Source organism: Syngnathus scovelli, chromosome 16, assembly GCF_024217435.2.
Source record: "Syngnathus scovelli strain Florida chromosome 16, RoL_Ssco_1.2, whole genome shotgun sequence".
NCBI lineage: Eukaryota > Metazoa > Chordata > Actinopteri > Syngnathiformes > Syngnathidae > Syngnathus > Syngnathus scovelli.
The window spans coordinates 10,343,100-10,353,692 of NC_090862.1; the positions used below are offsets into that span (position 1 = coordinate 10,343,100).

Sequence of the window (10,593 nt, forward strand, 5' to 3'; positions counted from 1 at the left end):
AAGTGATTTACAAAATTACCTGGAAAAATAAATAAAATCTAAATAATGAATCTATTTTATTTTTAAAAATGTTACAATTATTTTCCATTTCCCATTTCGAGGACCACCTGCAATACCGCCTCGAACCACAACAGGGTCGACCAAGACCAAGGGTTGACAATACCTGATGTCGTGGTTCACTTGCGGCGTTGTTCTGTTCCAGTTATCTGATTTGGGTGTTGTCCGCCTGTTGCTTAAATGTATAGTGTTCTCTGGTAATTGTGTTCGGATTTTCAACTTGTTTTGACCTGTTTACTCTTTTGGGCACACATTATTTCTATTTCCTCAGGCAGTCTGTGTGTCAATTTGACCTTCGTTGCTTGCCGTCGTTGATTTGTCTTTTAAGGACACGTGACAAAAACATTGGGAAGTTGTATTTATGTTTCGCACTTCTAAGTTACTTTCACTCGGTTATTTTGTTACCGCGTCAGTAATCGAGCGGTTGATGACCTCCAAACTTTGTTCGAACAGTCCACCATGGCTTTATGTGTCAAGCTAGGTGTAGCCGTGCTTGTGGCTTCAGCATTTTACACATTCTTCGATTTGGGTCTCAATCTCGACAGCAAACTGGTTCGAATTGGCGAGTCCAGCCCCCGGGATGGACTCGAACCACCACGAGTCAGTGACGTGCGAGTCCAGGCTTCCCGGTGCCTCATGTCCCCGGAGAGACGCTTCGACTGTGCCCGGGACCGAGCGCTCACGAGGCGACAGTGTGAAGAGCGGGGTTGTTGTTACTTTCCTCTCAACGCCTCGTCAAATGCTCCGTTATGCTTCTACCCTCATTCGTACCCGGGCTACAAAATGGGCGACCTGACGCCCACTGCACGAGGCCAAGCTGCCACTTTGACCCGCGCCTCGCCGTCTTACCTGCCCCAAGATGTGGCCACTCTTCACCTGGAAGAAAGCCAAGAGTCCGCAGGCTGCCTGCGCCTCATTGTAACAACCACCCACCGCCCCCTCGCAATAAATACACCTAAATAATCCCCAAGGTAATCAAATATTTGCTTTCTCTGCAGTTGAAAGATCGATGGTCAGACCGGTATGAAGTTGAACTCCCCGCCAGAGTGCCTCAGGGCAAAATTAGTCGCCAAGATGCCTCGTATGCCATTGAGTACCAGTCCAACCCATTTGGATTCATTGTGAGACGTGTATCCAATGGAAGGGTCATGTGAGTTCATGTAAAGCACACCAAATAAGTATGCTGTTTTGCTTAGCACACATTGCAAAAAACATTTGGTATGTATGTTTTCTGTAATCTGACATCATTCTAATCCAATGCTCATTTCTCCCTGTTATTATTTTTTTTTTTTGTGACCGTTTAGTATGAATAGCACGGTGGCTCCTCTGCTTTTTGCCGACCAGTACCTGCAGCTGTCCACCACTCTGGCCTCGTCTCTAGTGTCAGGCCTCGGGGAGCATTACACGTCTCTCCGCCTGGACCTTAACTGGACCTCCCTGACTCTCTGGAACAGGGACATGGCTCCTCACGTAAGTATGCTGGACTCGTTTAGTATCAGCATAGTATGCTTCAATATGGGCATACCAATACTGACAAGCCACGTCCGCACTCTCTTTTCTCCAGGCTGGTGCAAACCTCTACGGCTCGCACCCATTCTACGTAGTCCAGGAAGGAGACGGACTGGCGCATGGGGTCTTCCTTATCAACAGCAATGCCATCGGTGATGCCTCTGTTCAATAAGAGCTACTCTTCACCCGTCTTCTCCTAATTCCAAGTGCATGCCCATGTGCGTGTCTAGAAGTGATCTTGCAGCCACTGCCGGCTCTCACGTGGGTGACCACGGGCGGAATCCTTGATCTGTACGTCTTCATGGGTCCCGACGCTCAGACCGTCATACGACAATACCTGCAAGTCATTGGTACGATATGCAGAGTCAGCAACGACTTTCTGCTTTTTAAAGGACTGCCATGGTAAGGTTTTCTTCTGTAGGTTATCCGGCGATGCCTCCGTATTGGTCACTGGGCTTCCACCTGTGTCGCTGGGGCTACAATAGCACGAATGTCACCCGGCAGGTGGCTCAGCAGATGCATGACGCTAACTTCCCCATGGTACCTTCATGTGATTGTGTATTCCAATCTTTTAGCCCAGATAAAATTGACACTTCACTAAACTAAGAAACCAATAGTGCACATATGTTGAAGGTTGTCATCTGGTAATTGGCTTATTGGCGATTATGTATTTTTTTCCCCCTAGGATGTGCAGTGGAATGACCTGGACTACGCAAACAAAGGCAGGGTCTTCACCAATGACCCAGTGCGATTTGGGGACCTCAAAGAGACGGTGGAGGAATTTCATCAACGAGGCTTGAAGTACGTCCTCATCCTGGTGGGGGGACATTTCCAACCGGCTGCCAACTATTTGCACTCAGCAGGTGGCAATATGACCCTTGCTAAAATGGCGTGTGTGTTGCATTCCTCTTGAGGATCCAGGGATCAGCACCACCAGTCCTCCAGGAACGTACCATCCCTTTGAGGATGGAATCAAACGAGATGTATTCATCAAAAATGCCAGTGGTCAACTCCTAATCGGCAAGGTGGGCTTTCAATTTGAAAGTAGCATCTGCCAAGAACTGTAAAACAAACGCATTTCCTGCGTGTGCCTTCAGGTCTGGCCTGGTGCGACGGCCTTCCCTGACTTTACCAACCTGGAGACCAGACAGTGGTGGGAGGACTGTATTGTGGATTTTTATTCCAAAGTACCAGTGGATGGATTATGGATCGTAAGAATATAGCGTGCGCCAAAAAACGTGAACGTTGGCTTGGTTGCAAACAGGAATCGTCCTTAGGCATGACTGCTTGTTTGTCTTTCTGTGCCTTGGGATTGGCCGGCCTAATTCCAATTCCACGCAGGACATGAACGAACCAGCCAGTTTTGTGTCAGGTTCACTGGATGGTTGTCCTGAGACGGAGCTTGAGAAGCCACCATACACGCCCAGTAAGCCCGCACGGTTGCTCGTTATCACTATCCTAGCGATGGATCAAATACAGTGCGCAATATTCAGAGCACCTATCTGGGAAATATTTGTGTGCGTGTCCTAAACAGGGGTGGTCGGGGGCAGCTTGAGCTCTTTCACTCTCTGCATGTCAGCTCGGCAAAACGCGTCCACTCACTACAACCTGCACAACATGTATGGACTGACTGAAGCGTTTGCCACTCACAGGTTGGTCAAAATAACTCGTAGTGTTACATCTCGGGTCGAGGTGGGCACCCTCAACGTAGCTTGGTTTTTAGAAGCTGCTGTATTTTGGGTTTTTTAATGCCCTGCAACTCTGACTGATTGGCATAAACATAGGTGGCATACGGCAGACTTGCTGTCTGTTTGGAGTTCAAAGGGCAAATTTGCATTTGTCTCGAGTGGCTTTTTGCAAACGCGCTTTGTGTCGTGTGGGCTCCGATGCTGTTTGCAGTGCTCTAGTGAAAGCACGCGGGAAGAGGCCCTTTGTCCTGTCTCGTTCTTCCTTCCCGAGCATCGGCCGCTTCTCCGGAGTGTGGACGGGAGATGTGAGGAGCAACTGGGAGCAACTTGCATACTCCATCCCTTGTGAGTGCTTGAGCGTCTGATGCACTTCATTCGGAGGCATGACCTTCGTCTGTGGCAAGATTGTGTACGTTTTGCCCTCAGCCGTGCTGAAGTTGAGCCTCTTCGGGGTGCCCCTGGCGGGCGCCGACGTCTGCGGCTTCGGAGGCGACACTGCGGAGGAGTTGTGCGTGCGCTGGATGCAGCTCGGGGCCTTCTATCCGTTTATGAGGAACCATAACGATCAGCCGTACGCTGTAAGACACACGCGCCGGCGCCATGACGTCGCGTTGAGCCGCGCTGCTGTGTCTTCTCTCACGGTGCATCTTGACCATCGGCCACAGCCTCAGGAGCCTTTCGTCTTCGGGCAGAAGGCCCAGGCGGCCATGCGGAGCGCGCTGAATCTTCGTTACTCTCTGCTACCCTTCCTCTACACGCTCTTCCATCACGCACACACCTCTGGGGACACGGTGGCCAGGCCTCTCTTCATGGAGTACGTCCCGCCAACACTTCATCTTGCACCACGACAGTGACTGTCAGAGCAGACTTTTGTCATTGCAGGTTTCCCACCGATCCTCACTCTCAGACCATAGACCGACAGTTCCTCTGGGGGAGTTGTCTCCTTCTCAGCCCCGTGTTGGAGGAGGGCGCAACAGAGGTGGCCGCCTATCTGCCTCCCGGGACTTGGTACAACCTGCGCACTGTGAGCTGAACGGCTTTGATTTGCAAATTGAATCGTTTAGCACGAGTGCAAACATTGCGCTTTATGTCAGGGTCGGCTGGCGTACAGTACGGGTGAGTATCGGCTTCTGCCTGCCCCCCTGGATACCATCAACATCCACTTGAGGGAGGGCTACATTGTCCCCCAGCAGGTCAGGGCACCGCTATTGCTGTCATCGTACATGAATATGTTCAGTTTGGAGGCTCAGTATGGAGGAACGACGCTATGTGTGTACATTTTGCTATTGAATGAACTAATAATTTGCCCCCAAAGCAAGACAACAATTAATTAATTTTAACAATGAATAGAGATTTGTGGGAAGAAAATGATAAAGGTCTGAAGAAGATGAGCAGAAAAATGGGACTAATAGAAATATGCAGCTCTATTTTCGATGATTTTTATCTGCGCTTGATTGTTGTGGTATGCTCAACTGGTTCGTCCGGTTGCCTCCAGCTAATGTCTACAATCACATCCGCATTGAAACGTTGAAGGAATTCTCAAAGGAATGTTTTCATTCGCTCAAGGATGATACAATGGTATTTGTATTTATTTATTTGGCTAATGAAGACAAGCAGTATAGAAAATAGATGGCTGGATGAATGTCCCATTTTCACATGTTGATATTTTTTCTATCTTCTCTGGAAGGAGCCAGCTTTAACGACAACGGTCTCACGTAGGAAGCCTTTCTTCCTGACGGTGGCGCTGTCAGCGAAAGGCTCGGCCCAGGGCGACTTGTTCTGGGATGACGGCGACGACATCGATAGTTTTGAAAAAGGAAATTACTCTTACGTGGTCTTCAGTGCCAGACAGGTCGCTCGAACTTCCCAACCGAAACGGTGACTTCCTGTCAGCGTACAGTTGACATCTCTCTGACCTTTACCGCGGTTTTAGTCACAGGTTGTGAGTGAGCCCATCCGGCTAAACGAAGCCCTGGATGGTCTGGCGCTGGGAGGACTGCGGGTGTTTGGCGTGCCCTCACCGCCCCGATACGTGGTGGCCAATGGCTTCAGAGTGAGGGATTTTACGTATGACCCTGACACAAAGGTGAGTGAGCCAACACACGGTGATGACTTTGCAAAAGGATAACACCCGCTCTCTTTCAACAGCTTTTAAAAGTCGGCAGTTTGACCTTGCCCATGTCAAAGATGTTTGCGGTTCAGTGGGCACTGTGACGCGCCCGTTTTGTCTGCCACCGGAGATGAGACATAATTTTTCTTGCAGGTATTATTCCTGCCGTCTTGTTTGATTGTCACTGCTACACTGGATCTTAATGATGCCCACTCTTTTCGGGGTGGTAAATATTAATGTATTTTTTTTGTATTTACCATATTGGCCCGTATATAAGACGAGGTTTTGTGAATTGAAATAAGACTGAAAAAGTGGGGGTCGTCTTATATTCGGGGTCTAGACATTATACCCATTTTCACTTGTGCGCAGCGGTAAGTTAAAGGTTGCTGGTATCGACTGAGTATGTTGCTGTGATCGTGTTGTCCGATCATGGTTTGCTTCGTGTGCGGGCCGTTTGATTAACAGCTCCAGCGCGCTCATAATTGACTGAGTATGTTGCTGTGATCGTGTGTGTCTTTGACACAAAGAGAGTATATACATTTCATTGTTACTACTGTTCACTGTTGTGCCGTTTGTCCAATCGCGGTTTGCTTCGTGTGCGCGCCGTTTGATTGACAGCTCCGGCGCGCTCCTTTAAGTTTGCCTCGCATTGTACGAGTGGCCGTTACGCAGCGGCACGGCGACTAACGGTCGCCAGCAAATGCATTTTGTTGTCTCGATTGATAACTTATGTTTGGTGTGTTGCCGAGTGTATTTCATTTATGGTTATTTATTATAATTTTTTGCCAATAATTCAGTAAAGCAATCAAAACTGAACCACGTCTGACCTCCTGTGTTCTGATCGACACCCGGGGGCGAAAAGAGCATGACTATCCGAGCCAACCCCCTATAGTATAGGGGTGGGCAAACTTTTTGACTTGCGGGCCGAATTAGGTTCTAAATTTTGACCGGGTGGCCGAACCAGGAGCAGATGGATGTAGTGTTTGTGTGAAGTAATATAAACGACCTGTAAAGGTCATTGCATAAAAGGTTTTGGCCTTTAGTAGTTAGTAAAGCATGGATATTCAAAAAATGTTTTTTGAAAACAAATGCATTTATTAACAGCATTAATAAAAAAAAAAAAAAAAAAACATCCCTAAAAAAACTGCTATCAGTGATTCTCATAAAATACGACACTGTTATTATGAATAACATTCTCCATCACTTCAGTGCCTGCAGGTCAGATTAATGAAAGATGTTTATCTTATGAGATCACATCAAACGGCAAACATTCTGACCAAATATATCATCTTGAAGAATCGGTGAAAGCATACATCCAAATAAAGTAATCAAAACGGCAACACGGTGAGGGGTATCTGAAAATCAGAGCAGAGTTTTAACTCACAAACACCTGGTAACAGAGGTGAGGAAACGGGAAACACTTCCTTAAAGTAAGCCTTAAGAACTTTACAGGTTAAGATTAGTCACAAACAGGTGGTGCATCAATGTCCTTGAGCATCCTGCATTGTTTGAAAATGAGAATGGTTGCTAGTTTCAATCCCTGCTATTTGTACAGATCATATTCAAAATGCATTTTTTTTACAACAAACTTGAAAGCCTCCCCTTCATTTTCAGTGGGAACAGTGTTGTTGGTCTCCCTTTTTTTTGCTAGTGTGTCATAGTCTGGAGTAAGATTTGTTGTGGCAATTCTAAGGAGAGATCCGAGGTGTTGGTCCGTTTACCTACATCTGTGACAGGTTGATGTTGATGTTCATGTGGCTGAATGTTACGTCGCGTACGTCGAGCCAAATTGGCCACTCTTTTTAAACACTCGGCACTCAGTGTCCACCTTGCTTTTCCTTGGGCGACTCATTTTAATGGAAGGATTGGAATGGGTGGCTTTAGCGTAAAACTGTATCCAAAAACTCGGCACGCAAATTACAAGAATGCTGTCGTCACAGCCCACACTCTAAATTCGGCACTGCTACAAATAGAGCGCGAGTGCGCCATTTCCGTACTACTGAGTACGTACACACACTTGTGAGTGTGCACCGAGCTTTCTGACACGGCTTCCGGTAGTAAATGCGCAGGCGAGTGGTTCCCCATCTATTGGGGAAACGCAGTCATTGCAGGCAAAATGACCCAAAAAAAATGTTTAATAATACAATTTATTTAGGGTTGGCGGGCCGGATTAAACGGTCCCGTGGGCCGGATGTGGCCCGCGGGCCGTAGTTTGCCCATCCCTGCCCTATACAGTCCTCAGGCTCCCCAACAATAGCGGTAGTAGTTTGCATTATTTTATTGCAATCTTTTTCCTTATTCAGATTTGTTTCAAGACTACAGTTACAGTTGGACTTCACTTGAATGGTTAATGCAGTTATTGAAATGTTGTTTTATCACAGTAGATTGGTTTATTTACATTTCAAAAACCAGAGGCCATTCATTTACAAATGTGATTGCACTTTAGTTTACATATTTAAATATTCAGATATTAAGATGTGATAGACAGTTTTCGCATGATTTGAATGAGGCAAAATAACATGCTTTTTCTCTCGAATATATTGTTATAATCATTTGCTTCAGATGTAATTATTTTCTGCAGTTGAACTTGAGTCTTGTAAAAGAGGGGGTCGTCTTATAATCGGGGCTGTCTTATATTCGGGCCAATATGGTATTTAGTATTTTGACGTTTAAAAAGAGAACATGGGATATGCATCATCAAAAAAGGACGCTTTATTCCCCTCTCATTCTCTCAGCAATTTAATTGGGTATATCTGCATTAATGTAATGCGAGCTGCATCAAAAACTCTTGACGGGCAATATTGTCGTGTCTTTTATAAAAGAATCTGATTAATAAAAGTTTATTCAAAACAGGACATTATTTCAAATTTACAGTGTAGAAAATTCAGAAAAATAAATTAGGATTCGGTTAGTGCACTTAGTTTGTAATGTGTCAAAAACAGGCAAAATAGTTAATTGTTTTCTCAACTAAAAGCAGATGTTTGCACAGATATTATTTTTTTTTTAAATCAGTCTTCTTTCATTGACAACAACAGAAACAAATCTCAGAGCATTTACTACTGCGAGGTTGAAATTCCGACCGATGATTTTAAACGAGGTCCCTCAACGATTATGGAAACAGTTGCTGACCATTTTCAAAATCGATGAGTTGTCGATGAATCTTTGCGCCTCAACTGCCATTCGTTCAAACGATCGTAACATAAGGCTTGCTCAGGAGGGACTCTTGTCCTCCTGCCTTCACAGCAAAGTTATCAAACTGGGCCAGTTCAAAGGAGCGCGTCCCAATGGCCACCCAGCCATTCTTTGGGGTTAGCACCACGGCACCCGTCCACAATGGATAACCATTCAGCTTCCCCGACGCCAACTGGCCCTTTACGCTGAGCGACAGCGTGTGCCAGGCACCGGCTCGTGTACCGGACGGTCCTTCGTCCAGAACGCTTTGACCCGCGAGGTCATTAGTCACTTTGTACGTTCCATCGGCAAAGACCCAGAAGAACACTCCCCTGGCGCTGCGGATTGTCTGCCCTCCTTTATCAACCCGGGCTGCAATGAAAACACCTCCAGTCTTTACACGTTCCATAAAGACATCACATTCGACATTCAGGTCATGCCATGTGTAGTCACCGATAACGCTTATAGTCTGGTCCGCATCCGCTGCCCAAGTGATGGGTCGCTCGGTCAGAACTTGACGCAAAGTGAATGTATGAAGCCCAGAATCTGTCTGGTTGGTGTAATATTCAAACACTCCAGTCTGGTCGGCGAAGTTTGGAGCTTCTGAGAAGGCAGCTTCTCGGACATTGAAGTCATCCGTGTAGTCCTTTGGGAAGGGAGATGAAGCAGGTGGATCTGGGTGGTTGCCCTTCTGTCCTGTCGTCAACGTGGTCACCGTGTAAACCTCATCTTCGGAAAGACTTATTGTGAATTTGCCCTTCTTGAGCTTCAAAGGACTTTGACGCTGAAACAAAGTTGGCTTTGTTGTCTTAAAATTAAAGCGGGAGCCCCATACTTGTAACTCCTTGATGGAGGAAAAAGGGCCTTCCAGCTGAAAGGTTGCGTTTTGTGACATCACCGAGTACGGAGGGAGCGGAGGTCTTATGCACAAGGAGTGATTATGGGTCATGGTTTCTATGATAACTGTAAGATTTCCCTTGCCGTCAGTCAGGGCCACATAACTTCCGCCATTTGCCAAATGTCCAACAGTCTTCAGGTAGGTCCAGCCTGGCTTGGTGAACTGCGACGTGTGTGCTGTCATCCAGATGGGCGACTCCACAACATAGTTGCCACTCCAGGGTTGGGCCGCCGTCATAAGACCATCTCTGCCAAACGGCAGCGCCTCGTAGTAGCTGGCAACGAGATTCCAGCAAATGGTAGCAGTCATGAATCCGTTAACGTAGTTTTGATTGAGAATGCGCGCCCAACAGCCTCCTCCGACATCGTCGTTGAACGTGCTGTAGTCCTCCGAAGACCATAGTGTCTTCCTCGTCTTCAGGGCCTCCATGACCGTGGTTGTACCGGGGTAGTGGGCCCCTATCACATCCACAGCATTGCTGAGCTCTGGATCCAGCAGAAGAGACTGGGAAATGGGCTCCCAGAGGTTGTCATTGGCTATGATCCTAACACTCTCCAGGCCACTCTTGTCCAAATTGTACCGCAGTAGCTTGATGTACTTGCTGTCAAACCTGCGTTCATTCCAAATGCCAACATAGTCAATGTTGAGCTGGTGGAACTGCTTTGCGCCAAGGATCCACTTCACTACGTATGTTGCAGTGATGTCTGGGAATTCGTAAGGCCACTGCTTTCCGCGGCCCACCCAAGCGGGAAATGCCCAAGGCAAGCCGATAAGCGTGATGTTTGGGTTCCTCTTCTTTGCCTCTTTCATCAGCCACCACTCATACCCTCGGAAGTAGTTCTCATCATCCTCATAGTGCATGTGCGACGGCTCCGTCCCATCAGTAGTTTGAGCGTCCCCTCCAATTTCAACCTTAAGGATGTGCAAAGAGGCACCAAAATTTGGCTTAAAAAGGTAATCGAGGATCTGGCTTCGGTAGGGCTCCGCATAATTGACGAGTAAACGTGTCGTCGCACCTCCACCACTCAATCCTCCGATTCCATCAAACACTTGTCCCTCTGTGTCGTTAAGATAATAGGTTTGTGAAAAGCACGAAACAAGAAAAAAGCTTACTGATATAAAAAAAAAAACATGTATTCTGTACGCCATGGCACAGCCGA

At 47.0% G+C, this 10,593-nt stretch overlaps 2 protein-coding genes across 4 annotated transcripts; one reads left to right on the forward strand and one right to left on the reverse strand.

The window, feature by feature from the left end:
* The first annotated feature begins 135 nt into the window (after window positions 1–135).
* gaa (alpha glucosidase) lies at window positions 136–8,219 on the forward strand. 3 transcript variants are annotated; one of them, XM_049744265.2, is made up of 19 exons: window positions 137–975; window positions 1,056–1,207; window positions 1,362–1,527; window positions 1,622–1,718; window positions 1,797–1,916; window positions 1,988–2,106; window positions 2,252–2,383; window positions 2,481–2,591; window positions 2,664–2,777; window positions 2,908–2,992; window positions 3,101–3,218; window positions 3,466–3,599; window positions 3,681–3,832; window positions 3,920–4,068; window positions 4,137–4,278; window positions 4,349–4,447; window positions 4,942–5,106; window positions 5,188–5,340; window positions 5,403–8,219. In XM_049744265.2, exons 1-19 carry the CDS (start codon window positions 517–519, stop codon window positions 5,466–5,468), a joined length of 2,733 nt encoding a protein of 910 aa, XP_049600222.1. In that variant the 5' UTR covers window positions 137–516; the 3' UTR covers window positions 5,469–8,219. The 3 variants fall into 3 exon arrangements, 2 of the variants coding, with proteins under 2 accessions (XP_049600222.1, XP_049600223.1); XM_049744266.2 differs by having other exon boundaries at window positions 5,194–5,340; XR_011088395.1 differs by lacking the exons at window positions 5,188–5,340; window positions 5,403–8,219 and having other exon boundaries at window positions 136–975; window positions 4,349–4,832; window positions 4,942–5,090.
* Window positions 8,166–10,582, reverse strand: galcb (galactosylceramidase b). The gene has a single exon (XM_049744276.1). The coding sequence runs from the start codon at window positions 10,580–10,582 to the stop codon at window positions 8,549–8,551; it is 2,034 nt and encodes a 677-aa protein (XP_049600233.1). The 3' UTR covers window positions 8,166–8,548.
* Window positions 10,583–10,593: the final 11 nt, after the last annotated feature.